The 19,570-nt window shown below is 36.7% G+C and overlaps 1 protein-coding gene across 3 annotated transcripts in view; it reads right to left on the minus strand.

The window, feature by feature from the left end:
* Nucleotides 1-19,570, minus strand: part of LOC5575690 (beta-1,4-N-acetylgalactosaminyltransferase bre-4) — a 110,223-nt gene that overhangs the window by 14,727 nt on the left and 75,926 nt on the right. For all 3 annotated transcript variants that reach the window (XM_021851588.1, XM_021851590.1, XM_021851589.1), the window contains 2 exons: nt 11,803-12,072; nt 11,174-11,730 (listed from right to left, as the gene is read on the minus strand). In XM_021851588.1, the coding sequence (XP_021707280.1) occupies nt 11,174-11,730; nt 11,803-11,924 (679 nt within the window). In that variant the 5' untranslated portion in view covers nt 11,925-12,072. The remainder of the gene's footprint in view (nt 1-11,173; nt 11,731-11,802; nt 12,073-19,570) is intronic.

Here is a 19,570-nt window from a genome sequence, read left to right on the forward strand (position 1 = left end):
TAAGTTTACCGTAATAAGATGGTGCTTTATAACAAGGTTCAAAACATGCGTAACTCTCTATTACTCAATTCGAATAACTAAAATTGTTATTTTTGTCTCCATTCAATACAATATAAGTAGTACCCTTATATTACGGCGAATATGTATAATATTACACTAGATCAGCACCAAATAACGGTAAAATATTGATGTAGATATGTAAAACGGTACTTAATAAGTCGAAAAACATGTTATTATTGAATATTTTGAGATAAAATTACTTTGTGGGGCAAACATGTCAGTTATTCCCCTACTTTACTTCAGAAACCACTACCGGTGCCTCATTTTAGTTTATTATTATGATTTTTTTGATGATGTTTACATTTTTATAAATTTCACTTGAACAATTTCTGTTTACCAAATAGGTGGCACACTTGCCCCAATAAATATACATTTCAACCAAACTGGATTTCGTATGTAAAATTAAATACTTTTTTCGTTCAAATGCCACAATAACTTACACATTTGAATAGTTTCACGATGTACAGCACGTTAGAAAAATCTGTTAATAATTTACTTTTTACCATGCTATTTACAAACAACGAAATCTTATAAAAATCCACTCAAATTTGGTTGCATTTGTAAAAGTCGATGTAAAAACGTAAAAAATAGAGCAATTTTCATCATGTTTTGATCATAGTATTGTGAACTATAAAGGAACATATTGTTAAGCTCAAAGAGAAAATATATATTGTAGTTTTTATAAAAAGCAGGAGTGGCACACTTGCCCCTATGGCACACTTGCCCCAAAGTCCGCTACTCTTTGTTTGTCATTGCTCTGAGGAGATTCCAATCCGAAGAGAGCCCTCAATGACTCCTTAGTCTGTTTAATTTTGTCAGCGAACACTCTGAGAATTAAAACAGCGATGTTACATGTATTCCTTCAATATTTGTTCAATATCAACAAAGGGACTGTCCATTAATTATGTAAGACAATTTTGACGATTATAAGAACAAAATTCCATTTATATAAAATTACAGGGGTCTTTTTTTAGCTGACATACTCAAAAATCACTAAGCATATTTCAGCTGGATAAACTCTTATCCAGCTTATAATGTTATTTGGGTATCTTGTCTCGTTTTGCCCTACTATAAAAATGTCCAAAATATAATAGACAAATGTGTTGAATGTTTATTGTTAAACAAAAAATCGGCTCTATGTGGTTCTGGCCTTTTGTGATTCGGCCTTTTGTATGTGTTGGCTTTTTGTGTTTTCGGCCTTCTGTGAATCAGCCTTTTGTGGTAGACCCAATTTGGCCATCTGAATTTGGATCTGGTAGTACTTGCTTGAATTGATGAAATTATTGATTTTCATTAAAATACACATCGCATAAGCAAAATATGCTTACTTTATAAAATGAGCGTCATTTTAAGAAACCATTGTATGGATATTGAGATAACGCCCTATCGAAATTATATTCACATTAGGGTGTTCAAAATGTATGATTGATATTCCTTGAAGAATCATTCCTGAACTTAATTCAGAAGTCTCTTCACTAGCTCCAGGATACTTCTAGAATTACTCTAAAAATCTATCTGAAATTATCTACCAAACCTTATACGATAAGCAACACAATTTTTAGGAACCTGAAAGCTTCTCTGGAAATTTCTCTAAACTCCTTCAAGAAATTCTCCAAGAATTATTTTCAGGAACACCACAAGGAATTCTTCCAAAATTTCTCCATGATTTTTCCCCATAGATTTCTCCAAGAAATCATTTTTCCAAATATTTCTCCCAGAGATTTTTCAACAATTTTCTGCAGGAATTCCTACAAATAGCCTTCCAAGAATTGATTGAAATTCATTTCAAGTCACAGGAATAATTCCAAGAAGCCTTTCTTCCACAATTGTCTCAATGATATGCAGAAATGATTTCACCGACTTTTTCAAACTACTGAACAATGTCTGCAGGAATTCCTTCAAGTAGTCCACCAAGGCTTACACAAGAATTGTAGCCATTTTGGAAATACTATCAAGGATTCTTCTAAGGTTCCATCAGCGATTCTTTCAAAGGATTTCTTTTCGAGTAGGGTAATCAATGGCTTCGACACCACTCGACTATTCAACGTTTCTAGATAATTAAAATTGAACCATTCATTTCACAGTTCTTTTCTGTAAGACACTTCAATAAACACATAGTTTGAAATAAATCGAAAATATTCCCGAAGATGTCCTCGGAACCTGTGGCAGGTGCTCAATAGCGGCCGCATCAACTGATACCGATTTCATTCTTCAATTATTGACATGTTCTTTAGAATCCACGAAGATTGAAACGTCACGTCGAACATAAATCGGAAATGTTTTCAGAAAGGCCCTGGCGAAACCGGCAACAGTATTCCGGAACGGCCCACTTATTCAAAATATGTTTAAATGATAACAATAAATCATTTTCTTGTGTTTTACACAAAAAATACGATTTTGTTATTGTAATACTAGTAAAAAATAATCACATTTATCATATTTGGTACTGCCGTGACCCCAGTGCAAACCTTCATTCAATTCCTCATATTATATAGAATCTGATCATACATTTCTCCTAGAAAAAATCTAATTCTAGAATACCTCATGCCATTACGACAAATATTACTGAGTGTATTTTTTCATTATTTTGTTCAGCAAATTTGTCAGAAAATAATTCAGGTATTTTGCAAATGATTTCTTCATGTATTACTACGAAGATGTATTCAGGCGTTCATTTAGTTATTCCTTTACAGAGAATTCTCCCAAATGTCCATTTAAACAATTCTCAAGAAAGTCCTTAGTCCTCCAGTAATTTGCCCTTCGTTTTCGTTGAGGACATTTTCGAGAATTCAACCAGAATTCCTCCGGAGATGCCTTCACCGATTTCATGGCATTTCTTTAAGATTTCAACCAGGAGTTTTTCTTCGGGAATAATTTGAGATAATCTTCCAAAGATTCCTTCAGGATTTCTTCCAGTTATGTCATGAAGAAATTGTCAAAAAATTGCAAAACTATTGTAGTAATTTCTGATAGAACTGCTGGAGATTCTTGATAAATATTTGTAAATAAATATTTGCAAAAACTGGAGAAATGGAGTTTGAAATACAGGAGAGATTCCTATAGATTTTTGATTATCAAATTAAATTTTTGATTATCAAATTAACGAATTATTTAAGCAATTCGTGGGTTATTTTTCGAGAAAATTTCTATGAAAATCGTTGGAAATTACTAGAACTAAATTACATCGAAAAAACCTAGGAACTACTAGAAAAATCAGCTTGGGAACCTGCTGAAATTCTTGTAAGGGTTGCTGTAAAAATCCAACAGGCATTTCTTTGAAACCGTGTATACATTTCCATACATTTTTTTCCGTCAAAACCTTATTTTTGAATGAAAATGCGTCGAGAAATGGTGTTACTTTTTTTGCACGGTTTTTGAAATTTTGAACCGAAAACTTTTTTTGCACGGTACGCATCCTCCGTGCAAAAACAGAATCGGGTGTAATTGACCTTTAAGGGTTTTCTTGGAAGAACTTCTGCGATACTGTGAAATCGGTTAAAGGATTAGTGGACAAATGTAGAAGAAATGCTGGAATATTTTCTGGGAAAGTTTTCATAGTAATCCCTGTTGAAATAGTAATAAATAAATCACTGGATGTAGTAGCGGTGGAGTGCTCATGGATGGACGAATTTCTGAGATAGTTGGCGAAGGAATGACTAAAGAATTTTCATGAGGCATTTTTAGAACAATCCCTAAAATTTTGCACAAGGATTGACTATAAAAAGTTATTTTTACCTGTTAGACCTTTGGACTTGGTTGATTGGTAAATGCTGGGCATGGCGTACCATTGGTACCTCGTGTACCTGAAGGAATAAAATGACCCTCTCTGTGTAGTCCTTGGGGCCTTCCTTAGCCGAGGGGTTAGAGTCCGCGGCTATAAAGCAAAGCCATGCTGAAGGTGTCTGGGTTCGATTCCCGGTCGGTCCAGAATCTTTTCGTATTGGAAATTTCCTTGACTTCCGTGGACATATAGTACATCGTACCTGCCACACGATGTACGAATGCGAAAATGGCAACTTTGGCAAAGAAAGCTCTCAGTTAATAACTGGAAAAGTGCTCGCAAAGAACACTGAGCTGAGTAGCCGGCTCAGTCCCAGTGGGGACGTTAATGCCAAGAAGAAGAAGAAGTGTGGTCCTTAGCCTCCTGCCCAGCAACACCTATCCCTATTTTCTCGCGGTACTGACCAGGGTACGAGCAACCTTAGGGAAGACCCGCCTAATTCGGGAGAAAAAAACCTCGCCTAGAGGAGACAGAGTGCGAGGAGATGGAACAGCTAAGCCGGTCTCAAGAAACACGTAAGTTCTATCAGAAGCTCAACGCATTCCGCAATGGCTGCGTATCGCTGCAAGCGTCAGGTGATCGAAAGGTGGAAGCGGCACATCGACGAACACCTGAACCTGAACGTTGAGAGCACAGGCAATGAAGGTCAAGACAACGGAATAAATGTCTTCGTCTAATTAGCCCCCACTTTGAGGGAGGTTAAGGATGCCATTCACCAGCTCAAGAACAATAAAGCTGCTGGTAAGGATGGGGTCGGAGCTGAACTCATAAATATGGACCCGGAGATGCTGGCCATTTGTCTGCACCGGCTGACAGCCACAATCTGGGAAACAGAACAGTTACCGGAGTAGTGGATGTCCTGTAGTGCCCCATCTACATGAAAGGCGATAAGTTAGATTGTGAGAACATTCGAGCGATCACAGTTCGAAATGCGGATAACAAAGGATTATTCCAGATCATTTTCCGTCGTCAGTCATCGACAACGAACCAGATCTTCACTGTGCGGCAAATTCTCCAAAAATCTCATGAATACCAGGTCCCAACTCATCACCTCTTCATCGATATCAAGGCGCAACACTTTTTTTTGTGTGAATTATTTGTGGCTTTATTTGTGTGAATTTTAGCTCATCGATAGTATCGACCGCGTAGAGCTATGGAAAATCATGGACGAGAACAACTTTCCCAGGAAGCTTACGTGACTGGCAGGTGTGCAAAATTGTGTTAAGGTTTCAGACGAACATTCCAGTTCGTTTGTATCCCGCCGGGCACTATGATAAGGTGATGGAATTCAGTGCCTATTGTTAAATATTGCGATAGAAGGTGTTATGTGGAGAGCCGGGTTTAATAGCCGAGGTACGATTTTCACGAGATCCAGTCAATTTGTTTGCTTCGCGGATGATAAGGACATTGTCGCCTGAACCTTTGAAAAGGTAGCAGACCTGTACACCTGCCTGAAACGCGAGGCAAAAATTGGACTGGTGGTGAATGCGTCCAAGACAAAGTACATGCTAGTAGGTGAAACCGAGCGCAACAGGGCTCGCCTAGGTAGCAGTACGTTCAAGGTGGTCGACGTCTACTTTGGATCCTTGCTGACTGGTGGTAATAACGTTAACTGTGAGGCGCATCATCAGTGGAAGTCGGGCTTTTTATGGCCTCAACAAGAAGCTACGGTCAAAAAAGATTCACACCCGCACCAAATGTACCATGTACAGAACGCTTATAAGAGTGGTAGTCCTCTACGGGCATGAAACGAGGAGGATCTGCAAGCACTTGGAGTTTTCGAACGCCGAGTGCTAAGGTGTGTAGCGGAGAAGGATGAACCACGAGTTCGCCCATCTCAACGACGAACCCAGTATCGTTATTATTTCTCAATATCCTAATCAATAATCCTTAGGAGAATGCATAATTTGTTGTGATATTCTGAAAAGAATGAATGGAGAAATAATCTCTGGGGGAGAAATACCAGGAGGAATCCTTGAATGATTTTCGCAAGAAAATTATGCAGGAATATATAGAGTATTTTTTAAATATTTCTGAAGGAATTGATTGTACAGTGAAACCTCCATGAGTCGATATTGAAGGGACCATCGACTCATGGAAATATCGAGTCATGGAACAGCAATCCTTTGGAAAGTGGCTTCTAGGGACCATCATAGTAACCATGAAATTCTGTTTTTAGTTTTATGAGTCGATATCGAGTCATGGAACATCAACTCGTATCACTACAATGCACTAACGTTCGCTCAAAAAAATTCGTTCGATATTCGCGTGAACTGTTCGAGGTTCTGTATGAACGAACTGTTCGCCCATATATTACACGGTTCGAACAAACACGTCTGTGGTTCCATGACTGATGGTCGTAGCAACCAATGTGTGGTTTACTTATTGATCGTCAAAATGTCACTGCTGATGTTGCTGTTATCAAAGTATATTATTATAAACGATTTCCCTCAACTAAACTTTTTTTATTTTCAGATATGAATTGAAAATATTTCTCAGGAATTTATAAGTGATGTTAACAGGAGTATTTTAGAGGAATTCTCCCATCATACGAGGAATACAAAACCTACCAAAGATCCTTCCAAAAATCCATGCAAGAATGTCCTGGATTGTCTTCAGGAATCACCCAAGAGAAATGTCAAGGATAAGATTTCATCGGAAACTCAAGAACTTCACGATTTATAGAAATTCCTTGAGGACATCGTCAATGTTGCAACATATCGTTCCATTACCGTATACAGATTGCATGCTCAAATTTATTAGCGCTTCCTTCAAGGTTTTACTGAGGAATTTACATATTTTATGACAATCTTTCATGAATTTTCAGGAATTCAGGAATTCAGGAATCGATTCTTTAGAAATTACTCATTAAACATTTTTCGTATATTTTTAAACATTCTAGCTTTTACTTTAAGATTTTGTATCAGGCTCTATCAGGCTTCTATTCAAAAATGTAATTTGTATCTGGAATAGAGAATCAAGCATTTCTGATACAGATTTGTTACGAAATTATGAAGAAATCTTCCTTGAAGCACTTCTTTATAAATTTGTAAAAGTATTTGTTCTAATACAAAAATTATACTCTATAAATTTCTTAATATATATTTCCCCGAATAAATCTACAATTGTTTCCTGGAAGCCTATAGGGAATTCTTCGTTTCATTAGTTGTTCCAGGAATTCTTCCACCACTTTCTCAACAAATTATTCTATACAATCTTTGAAGATTTTTAAACAGTTTCTCGAGATTCCTCAAGCAATGTTTTCTGGCACATATAAGATGATTTTTTCCAATACTTTTTTTAAATCCTAGATGAATAAATCAGAGTTGGAGAAAGTATTCGCTGGAAGTATTTTAGGAAGGACTCATAATAAATTTCTGGAGTTATCCTTCTAGATTAAAAAAAAACAGGGAAAAATTCTTTTAGAACTGTTGAAACAACTCTAAGATGAATACTATAAGAAATTAAGAGAAAAGGTCCTGGTGGGATTCGTAGTGAATTACCTGAAAACTACCAGCAACCATCAGGATTGTTTTTATTTTCCTTGATTTTGAGTTAATTATTAATGAAATCTGAGAAAAATATTTTGAATGGGTTCTTGCAGTAATACCGGAAAATAATCCATAGGAGAGAAATTTCCTTAAAAATCTTTTTCTTAAAAATGTGCTTTAGAAGGAATATTAAAAAGAAGTTTTGAAGGAAGCCAGTAATTACTTCCTGGAAATTTTCATATTATTTTTTTAAACGAATTATACAATCAAATAATAGAACGGTTTATAATTATAAATCAAACTACCAAATAATTTCATATTTGAACATTGAATATTCTCAGTTCTAGTTTTTTATTGAATGTTTTCGTTGAAAATGTCTACAGGTTTTTTTTTCAAAAAACTATTTCAGACATTGCTTGAGATTTTCTTCAAGAAATTCTTCAATTCTCGCAAACGTATTTCAATATCAGTTTCGATAGGGTTTTTCACTCCAGAGATGTCTGCATGGATTCTTTCAGCAATTTATCGAAATTTCAACAGGAATATTTCCAGAGATTCCTCTTTACAAATTTCTCCAGAGATTACTTCACAAAAATGTCTACATAAGATCCTCCAAAAAATGTTCAAAGGATATTTTAGGAATTCCTCCAGAGAATCCTGCAATTGACTTCCTCAATGAAAATTTACAGGGATTTGGTATTTTTTCTGGAAAAATCTCCCTACAAAAAATACAGGTAGTAATTCCTGTAGCGATTTTCGATTTCGAGAAAATTTCTGGAGGAAACTCTTGGGGAATCCTTTGATGAATTGTTTAAGTAATTTCTAGTAGAATCCCTAGAGGTGGCAAGTATGTTTGGAAAAATTTCTGGAGTAATCATTGGAGGAGTTCCTGGACAAATCAATGGGGACATCATAATAATTTACCAAACATAACCAGAAAAGGAACCTTCCTTTGCCAAGTGGTTACGTCCGTGGTTACAAAGCACAGCCATGCTGAAGGTGTCTGGTTTCGATTCCCGATCGGTCCATGATCTTTTCGTAATGGAAATATCCTTGACTTCCCTGGGCATAGACCTGTACACGATATACAAATGCGAAAATGGCAACTTTGGCAAAGAAAACTCTCAGTCAATAACTGTGGAAGTGCTCATCGAACACTAAGCTGAGAAACAGGCTCTGTCCCAGTGAGTAGGTATTGCCAAGAAGAAGAAGAAGAAGAAGAAGAAGAACCAAATAATTTTAAATTTAAAAATTGTAGGAACGTTTTTCAAATACACATTTTGAATAAACATTCTATGTTTTTTTTTTTGAATGCTTCATGGGTTTCATTTGGAAACGTTCTTTACTTAACATGATATAATTTTCAAAAACTCTTTTAAAAACTCATTGAAATTCAATTAATGAAATGTATCTAGAGATTTTTTCACGAATTCCTCCAAATTTATATTTAGTTTATAATTATGATTTTATCAGGGAATTTTGCATTGTTTAGTAATTCTCCCAAATTATTCCTAATAATTCCGGCAGGGATTTTTCCAGGAACTCTCTCAGATCCCTCCAAATGTTTCTACAGAAACTTATTGTATAACGTTGTATTGCCACCCAGTGGGTCCCCACTGGGACAGAGCCTGCGTCTCAGGTTAGTGTTCTTATGAGCACTTCCACAGTTATTAACTGAGAGCTTTCTATGCCAAAGTTGCCATTTTCGCATTCGTATATCGTGTGGCAGGTACGATGATACTCTATGCCCAGGGAAGTCAAGGAAATTTCCATTACGAAAAGATCCTGGACCTACCGGGAATTGCACCCAGACACCTTCAGCATGGCTTTGCTTTGTAGCCGCGGACTCTAACCACTCGGCTAAGGAAGGCCCATCATTCATAATATTCTCAAAATCTCTACGGTATCTATTTTTCCAAGGACTCTTCAAAGAATTTTACAAGAAATTTTTCTAAAAAAATTCTCTAGGAAAAAAAATTTCTTTTGGAAAAACTTTGGCAATACGCCAAAGGATTATTCCAGGGATTTTTGCAGAAAAATATAGACACAGCATTCTTCAGCAAAACATCTACAGTAATTTTTCCAGAAATTTGTCCAAGGATACTTCAGGCGATTTCTCCAGGGATTTCTACAAAGATGAGCCTAGATATATCTCCAAGGACTTCTTCAGCAATTTATCCAGGCAATGCTTCCGAGATTTTTCCAACAGTTTCTTCAGGAATTTCTCCAGAGGTTACTCCAGAAAACCCTTTTTATGGGTCATCCACAAGTTGTTCTACGGATTTTTTCATTCTCCGTAGATTTTTCCGGGTATTCCTCCAAAAACTCCTGCAAGAATTTCTCCAGGGATTTTTCCAGAGATTTAACCAAATATTCTCAAAGAATTTCCTCTAAGGATTCCTCCATAAAATACTACAGGGATTTCTTAATATTTTTGCTACAGGTTCCTATTGAGTCTACTCCTGGAATTTTTCCAAGTATTTCTGTAGGAATTTATCTACGGATTTTTCCAAAAATATCATCATGGAAGGAGTTACAGGAAAAATGCTTGAAGGAAACCCTGGAAAAATTCTTGGGATTATTTCTGAAGAAATTTCTGGAGGAATTCACGTTGGAATTTGTGGAAGAATTTCTAGAGGAATTCTTGTAAAGATCCCCGAAGGTATTTTTTGAGGCCCAGAACACTCCTCTAGATATACTTCTAGGTGAATCCCTGAAGGACTTGTAAAAACAGTTGTGTAGTTGTTAAAATCCTTAAAGTATTTCCTATAGCGATTTTGCGGAAATTATCTCTAGGAGATTTGCTGGAGAAAACTCTTGAGGAATTCCTTTAGGAATTAGGAAAGTAATTGCTTGAAGAATCCCAGGAGATATTCTTGCTGGAATCCCTACAGGAATTCCTTAGTATTCCCTGGAGAAATCCGTGGAGACATCACTGCAAGAATCCCTCCAGATATTTCTCTGGCGTAATGCTTGGAGAAGTCTCTGAAAGAATGTCAGGAGGAATCTCTCAAGAAGCATCATGAGAAACCGCTTGGAAATACCTTGAAGAATCTATGGACAAATCCTTGAAAAAGTTCATGGAGAAATTTTTAAAGATATTCCAGGAATAATCTTATTAAAAATTTTACCGAAGGATTATATGGAGAAATCACCGGAGGAATTCTTTAAGAAACTCGTTGCGAAATCTCTATAGGAATCCCAGTAGAGATTTTCCTGGAGGAATCCCTGGAATATCCCTTGCAGAAATCCCTGGAAGAATCTCTGGAGGAACTCCAGGCAGAATTTCTGGAGGCATAGCTGAAGGTACACCTGAAGCCCTATCTGATCGGGTCTGAAAATGATCGGGTTGCGATCAAAACTTCCCCGTGAAGGAATCTCTGGCGAAATCGTTGTATGTATCACTGTAGAGATTATCTTGGATAAATTCGTGGGTAAATACATGGAGGAATCTTCAAAATCCTGGAGAAATCTCTGGAAGATCCTTTGGAGAAATCCTCTCCCAACACCAATGTTTTCATTATCAATGTGATTTGCTTTCCTTTCATACTACACAACTTTCTTCAGTTACTATGCAACGCAAGTTCGACGAACCAACATGTTTGAATGCACGAATATGTTCCCACAAAATGTTTGCTAGTAGTTCGTGCATATATTACACAGTTCGCGCAAACATTCGTGCAACTTGCACAAATGTTCGTGCATTGCACGCACTGTGTAATCAAAGCTTGAGAGTTATCCATAACTAAAAGCAAACTGCACTTACGTATGAGATTTTGCTCTTAAGAGCTCAATGCACAATGGCTTCGTTATCACATCCCAATAAAAAATCGATACTCACCTAAATTCGGCGGAATCGGTGGACAGCTATTTCCTGCCAGCTTTCTCACCAGGCTATCGATAAGCCGAGTGCCATTGCCACCACCGCCGCTACCATCAGTCTGTATTGTTTCGTTTGGTTGCTGCTGACGCTGTGCTTCAGGAACAATTTTCTTACCGCTACTATTGGCTACCTGCTCTTTACTACTTACAACTTCTACGAGATTCTCACTGTAGTCGCTAATGCTAGTGGAATTTTTGCTACTTAAGCTAGGGTTAGTATCGTTGCTGCTGCTGCTGCTGCTGTTACCCGCCGTCGTCGGTTGAGATTCGTTGAACTTTTGAGATTTTGACGATTGATTAACAGGAATATCATTATTGTTGAGGGATTTGTTTGGCTGCCGGGGCGCGGACTGATTGTTGTAGTTAGGGTCATGGTTCGCATGCAGCTCACGCTGGTGGGAACCGTTGACGTTGTTGCTGATGTTTCTGCTGTCGATGCTTCGGTTCTGATGTGGCGCGTGGACCTGAACAAACCGATCGGAACTGGTCCTTGTGCGTTTCGGCCATTGGGTTGTTCTGTGAAGCGGAAAGGCAATGAATTTAGTCTAAATGGTAATTGGCAACATGAGTGTGTGTGGTTGAACTTACCCCATTCGTGGCAGACCTATCGGTGCGGAGTCCCATCGAGAGCCGAGCAGATTGAGCAGTATCAGCAGAAATCCAGCCACCAACACCGCATTGATGGCGTGCGCACGGCTACAGGACGCCATGGGGCCATTTAGGGGGTGGTGGGCCTAACCTTGAGGGGGAGAACGTGCTGGGCTACGAAAATTGCACTGCGGGCGCCAGTTTTGCTCGGCCGGTAGCGTGTACTTAAAATTCCTTCCTGCTACGGTTGCCTCTGCGGTTGGACATGGTCTGAAAAGGGAATTCGAAACAAAACATTAGCACCGGTTGGATGAGTACCAGGTCGTGGTAATTTTGTATGTATAAGGGCACCACAAAATGCAGACTAATCAGTGGCGGAGCTAGGGTTTTCAAACTTTGATGAGGAATGAAAATTAAGGGTTCTCAAGATAAGGGTGTGTGCCACTCATCCAAAATAAAACCGAGATGTGACTATTCATGTAATCAATTAACCCGTATCCACCCAGCAAATGATAACAAATGTCCAACTTTGTTCTCTATAAACTCATCTTCCTTATTCATCAACATTTACCCAATTAATTGGAATGAATCTGATTTCAAATACGGTTATTGTTAAAGTATCCAGCACATACACAGTGTGGCCACAGAGAATCAGTCTCTTCGTAAGCCCACTTCAACATTGATTTTGAGAAACTTATTCTAACAGAGAAATTATATAACAAAAAAAAAATAATTATACAAAAAGCTACATTTTTTATTATTAACAGGGTTCCACAGACAATAAAGGTTTTATTCAGAATTCAAAAAAGCCTACATGTCGTTTACATGATAAACTCATCGAGACTTATTGAAATAATAAGGTGCGTTACAAAAAATCGCTTTTTTATCAATTTTTGAGCTCTGCCAAAAAAACCTTCAATGAAATAGAGTACCATTTTCTGCATACGTTACTTTACAATTATGTGCCTGTAGAAACTTTTACAATGAGAAAAAAAGGTTTTGTTCGAATCGGTCGATATTGTCTGTTAATGACATAAAAAAACAAGGTACTCAAAAATGAATTTATTACTTTCGCTGCCAATTGGTAGAAGCCTGATTTTCACTGGTATGAGAATTTCTTACCACGATTTTGGGGCCTCTAGCTACGCTACTTAGACTAACGATGAACGGACGTTGGGGAAAGCGGGAGCTGAACAGGATATGAGAAATTCATTAGTGTCTGGTTGTGAAAATGAATCGACAAAGGGCAACTGTCAGAGCACGCGCCACTGTGTGGGAATAGATTGGTGTGTCCAGTAGGGGGGGAGTAGTTGAAGGACACCAATGAGGGTACGGTAAAAAACAGAACATCGTTCTACACCCACCTTTCAACCATGTGGTGGTATCAGATGTCAACGGAGTTGCTGGTCATCCAATGACTAGTGTCGCCCGCTATGTTATACTGAATGGTAGGAGGCAGCCAAATTAACAAGCTTTTGAAAAAGGCAAACATCCCGCGTTTTATTGAAAAGCTGCCAATAGGACATAATAAGCAAACGTTTGAAAATAATGTACATTATGAAAATTAAACAAGCGCTTATTTTCAACCATAAATCTATAAAACTATATGGAACAAAAAAAAAAAGAAAAAAAAACTAGCAACAATAAAATGAAATTAGCAAAAATAAAAAAAAAAACGATGTTTCTGTAAAACGTTGAAAATTAGCAATAGAAAATGGATCATTGAAGGTTACTCATTTGGCACTCACCGCATCATAGCAGCGGCGCCACAGTATATGGGATTTAACATTGCGACAGAATTGTTGTTCTGTCAAACACACACGTCTACGGTGGCGCTATCTATGCATTTCATAGCGGCCGTTTTGGTTATTTTAATTATCCTTTAAAAACTAGAACCAAAGAATTTGAAATTAGCTTTGTTTTGCTATTTCAAGTATTACAGTTTGGTACGTGGAACTGTAACGATAAATGTAGGTATTCTTAAATGTTGTTTCGAATTATTCAAATGATAATTTATACCAAATACTTGCTTTTCGAATTATCTGATCGGCTGCTTTGGTGCTGATTTTTTTTTAATTTCTTTATTAGTATCATTTCAAACATTACACTCATTTATTAGATCTAGGTGTTCTGTGTTAGACAACACTATCATCCTAATTTGGTAAAACAAATTTAAGATTTTATTAACATTATGATAACAACATATTACATTTCGTTTGCCGTAGCAGTTCAGATTTTTCACAGGTGAGTTGATTTCACGTTTTTAATTTACTTAACCAAACTTAACCTAAATATATAAGGCATTGATCGTGACAATAGAAGATTGTAACGATTTTTGCCTTAAATTATTAATTATTTTATTTGACATTTGTTCCAATGTTTCAACATTGGATATTCTATGTAACTCATTGGTACTATACCAGGGAGGAAGCTTCAGAATCATTTTCAAAATTTTGTTTTGAATTCTCTGCAGAGATTTACACTTTGGTACAGCATACAACAACATGGCTGGCCTGAAAATTTGTTTGAATATAAAAAGCTTGTTCTTAAGACAAAGTTTTGATTTTCTATTAATAAGTGGATAGAGACATTTTACATATTTATTACATTTGGCTTGAATGCCCTCAGTGTGATTTTTGAAATTTAAATTCTTATCTAGGATGAACCCTAGATACTTAACTTCATCTGACCAATTTATTGGATGCTTTTGGTGCTGATGGTTATCTTTATCTTAGGGCATGAAAATATGTTCCCCAATGGTAGGATGCCCACCCTTTTACGATAATTCCAACTACGCACGCAAAACAAATGTGACAAACTGTACGGTAGCTGCTCAATTACCCGGTTGATTACTACAGGCCACTTCTTACCGGTACGTACCAGTACAAAATATTTTATGTTTCAGTGGGAGGTCCAGTCATTACCGGCAGGTGTTCCGATTGATGATGGAATAAACCTTTTCGGTCACTCGTGTAATTTATGTATTTCCTTCTAACGCAATTTGCTACGAGCATCGACGACTGGGAGGCAAACATTTGATTGACGTATGTGTTTGGACAATGTGCTTTTTTTGAATATCCAAAAATATTGGATAGGTACCTAACTAAATACGAATTGTGACGTGTTCGGATGATTGACTGGTAGATTTTATTGGCCTGGTAGATCATTCTGATACAAACATCATCTATTATTTGGATTTTATGCCAAACATAGATCAAGTAGTGTATCCACAAATGGGAAAGCAGTGCGTATGAATGACGCATTTATTTCGTCACCAAGTAGAATTTATTGTTACCATGTCTGACCGGAAGGCCAATAAGAATAACATTTTTACATTTTGTGGAGTCCGACTGCATCTACGCCAGTACATGCGGGAGTGTATATATTGGGAGAAAGGCATGGCAGAGAGGTTTGCCTTTGTGGTTAGCAGGCTGCCTATGTAAGTATTAGGCGTAAGGGAAGGCGTGCTATAATGATGGAAGAATGGAAACGTTAGGGAAACGGTTTCTTGTCCGTCCCTAATTGCTTATATTTGACAGATACGCGTATTTCGACTACTATTTGCACTATTTCTCCTTCAATGTCTGTTACTTGTTTGTTTTTCTATTGAGATTCTGCTCAGAGGATTCAAATATATTAATAAGAACTATATTTTATTGCAAGTCACTAAAAAGTATCTATTTTTAATGGAAGGCCTCTAAAGTATCTATTTTAACCAAAATGATCTCTAAAATATATTTTTTCCTTATTCTGCTTGCGTTGAATCCTGATGCAAAATTGTACAGGCTCCAAAGAAAATATAACAAGTTTCAACAAGCTGTTCAAGAGCTTTGTCTCAGATTCCCCGAGGAAAGGCTTCAAGAATTATAGTGATTTTAATTATAATACTTACAGAGCCACCAACAGGGATCCAGAAATTCTTATAGAGATTTCTCTACCAATTCCTCCAGAATTTCTGGCAATTTTTCAAACAATGCTTTGAAGAATTTTCCAGAATTTGCTCCCGAAAATCCAAAGCTGCTACCTCTAGTAATTTCCTCAGGCATTACTCTGCTTTTTTCTAAAAAAAATCCTAGAAATATCTCCAACTATTTTTACACTAGTCCTGCAATTAAATTCTCCAGTTATTATTCTAGGAGATTTCTACAGAATTTCTTCCGAGGAAATCCACAAAGGGTTTTTGAAAAAAAAAAATAGTTTAAGAGTTCTTGGGGGGTTCTTTGAACAAATCTATTTTTTCTAGGAATTTTCCCACCTTATTATCCAAGTATTACTTCTGCAGTTTTACCCAACATTTCTTTAAAAGTTTCTCAAAAAAATCCCAAGCAATTTTCAAAGGTTTATTTAAGTTTTCACACCAGATTATTCCTATTATTTTTTCCAATAATTCATCCGATCCTTATTACACAAACTTATATAGATTTTCTGTTCAATGTTTTTTCGAGTAAATCCCGAGATTCGAATGATTTTTTTTTGATTATCTTTGCAAATTAGCTAGAAAATCTTCTAAAACTTTCTCAAGAGTCCAAAAGTATTTTCAAACATTCTTGTTCATTAAGAGTGACCTTAAAACTAACACAAGTTTTATATGAGGTTACCTTAGGATTTCCTTCAGGAATACCTTACGAATTTATCTGTCAGAAAAATTCCCCTAGAGACATTCCTAGAAGAATTCCGGAAAAAAATTTCAGGATTTACTTGAGAAAATCTCTAATTACTGGAGGAATTTTTGTAGAAACCTTAGAAGATGAAGAATTGCTGAAGGTATCTCTCGAGAAATCCCTAGTTGAAATCTTAGAAATGTTTGTAAAAAATATTGATTATATTTTGGAAGACGTTTCGATCTGGAATCCCAAGGAAATCGATAGATTAATTACTGGATAAAACCTTGGACGAGTCCAAAATAATGTAATATAGCAAAGAAGTTGAAAGGTTTTGTCCGCTTAAAGTTTGAAACAGCGTCTGCTTGTCGTATACTATGTTGATAATCTTTCCACCTTCGAAAATCACACTTTATTGTTGAAAACAGTAGTTTGTTTGTATCAGAGGATGGAGGAGTTCTTAGAGAACGTGTTTGTCATGGTCACTATAAAATATTTTGCCTAGCTCTTATGTTTGAGGGCATTTGCGTCTTATGGGTTTGATATGTCTTAATTTTTTGTTAAAATTTAACAAAAAATAAATACAGAGGTCTATAACAGTTTTTTGAGGAAGAAATTTGTTCCTTCGGTTAGAGACAACTTATATCAATACAAGCTCATAGGTTTTCAGCAAAACAGAGCCGCTTATCACACGTATACAAAGGTTCAATCATGGCTCTTCAAAATGAGCCGTTTTTTTTCTTCGAAAATAGGTTCATAGGATCCTCATATGAATCTATTCTATCATTTGGTATGAGCGAATGCTGGAAACAAGACCTGCACGCTCAAAAAAGAGTTCTGGAAAACGTGAACTGTCAAAAATACACCATGAACTACCACTAACGGTCACATAAACATGATCTAGTTCATGGTGTATTTTTGCTTGTTGACGTGTTCACGTCTGCTGTTCACGGATACGAGAACGGATTTTTTTCTGTGTGTGAAGAACGTCACCCCGTCGTTGAGGTGTTAGAAGCTTTCATCACAAAGATATTTAACTCGATGACTGCATGATAAATTTGAAGGTATGCTTCCAACTCCTCTCTAGTAAGGAGAAAGTAACAGATAAAAATCATGTTCAAAGTGAAAACCTTTGTTTAAACAGATTGAATAATACAAATAATGAATAATATTTACGTTTCGTTCACATTTTCCTCATAAAAATTACCATAAAACATGATATGACGATTTTCGCATTTTTTTATGGGCCATACTGTACGTGTCGTAAAGTTACAAGGAATTCTCCAAAACAAGTCTTAGATCTTAGAGAAATCTCTGCTCTGAGGCTATGACGAATCAAACTCTTATCTCCTGGCTCACATTAGGCTTCGTTTGTTTTCTTGGTTCCTGTTGGTCTCTTTTCGGCTTCTTTTTTCCTCTTAGGGTTTTTTGCTGGCAATGAGTGTCTAATGTCGTATATTTAAATCACTCAGTCGCTACCAGTCTTGTGGTAACGACTGGCATGAAAATAAGGGTGTTGGAAACAAAGAGATTTGAGTTGAGAAGTTTTGAAAAAATCTCCTTTGAAGTTTTTTCGGTAATTTTTCATTCTAAACTAATTATATGTTAGTCAAAAAACAAGCCAGTCTTCTTATAATTCTGTTATTTTTTTTGTTGTGCGGAAGTTTCACCTGAAAAAGTCGTTAGAACGCTTGAAAAGAATTTCCTCAACTCAATTCAAAGCCGACACCCCTTTGCGTTTGAGCTCCTCAAATAAATAAATATTCAATTTTCCGTCTCGGATTCCATAGGGTTAAAATTTTTCTTAGCTTCGAACGTGAACGCGCCTCTGATTTGAATCAATCGTGTTCATATGAAATAATCTATACACAATCAAAATGTGTGCTCTGAACCGATTTGCATTGGTTTCGAATGACTTTGGTGAATAAAGATCTGTTTTCTTAGAGTTTTGCATAGAACAATCTTATCAAAGCAAACGGGTGCAAACTTACTCTACTTACCTAACCAGTTCGCATTTGTTTGTCATTGCGTTGGTTTACACTTGTGAGCTGCTTCGTGATGCCGAACTTTTCCATCACTGGTCTCCAGAAGAGTTTTAGAGGAAATAATGACACACATTTTTGCTGGACATTTAATTTTGCAGTTGTAAACAAAACTAAATGAAAAGTATGAAATTCTTACATGCCCAATAACGATTGTACTACGCCAAATGCCGTTTCCCTGAATGACCCGTTTCTCCGAAAACAATTTCCCGGAATAACCCGTTTCCCCGAAAAGTGATGCAATTCAAAAAGATGCAAGAATTGTCTTTAGTGACAGGATGTTGAACAAGAAAGAACGATAAGCAACCAAAAGAAGAAAATGTATAATCACTCTCGACGAAATAAATATTGCATCCTAAGCATTTGATGGTGAATCTCGAAAGAACCGCCAATCAATTAAAGAAGGGTGCATATCTCGTGTAACCGGTCACACCTTGAATTGCAAAAAGTTATGACCCTTCTACGCCTACTTGTTGCGTCGAACGGCAGTATGAGTGCTAAACATGTTTCGGGGAACTGGCATTCGGGGAACCGACATTAGGGGAAAAGTAGCACAACCGCCTATAACTCATGGAGTTGGTTTGATGAAAATTTTCTTTTATCGGCTTTCGAAAGGCCATAAATTAGGCAATTTTTGCTGCAACGTAGATTTTTCAAATTGAGATTTTTTTTTTTTTGCTGCAAACGTAGATTTTTCAAATTGAGAAAATTCTCTTCAAAAACACCCTTAAAATCTAGAAAATGGCCTGTAACACACAAGATTTCAAAACTATCGGCGTGCTGGCTTCATCAAAGTTGTAGGTTCTAACTAAATCTACAACTTTCGCATATATAACTTATTAGAGAAGAGTATTAAAAGTTTTAGGAGATCTCCACTGCTACGCACGTTCGTGTGATTTACAATAGCACAACAATTATATTTTTACGTAACATTCACAATGCGAGTGATCTGCAGCGAAAGCAATGTGATAAGTATCACGATTTATTTTGCTATGAACCCCGCAATTCAGTGTGTTATTGTTGGAAAACAATTTAAATCGCAGTTCCTCTTCCTCCCCAAAACCGATTTCAATCTCCAGCCAGCGTAAAAAAACACCAATAAATTACATACCACTTGCAAAACTA

The sequence above is a fragment of the Aedes aegypti genome, chromosome 3 (assembly GCF_002204515.2).
Source record: "Aedes aegypti strain LVP_AGWG chromosome 3, AaegL5.0 Primary Assembly, whole genome shotgun sequence".
NCBI lineage: Eukaryota > Metazoa > Arthropoda > Insecta > Diptera > Culicidae > Aedes > Aedes aegypti.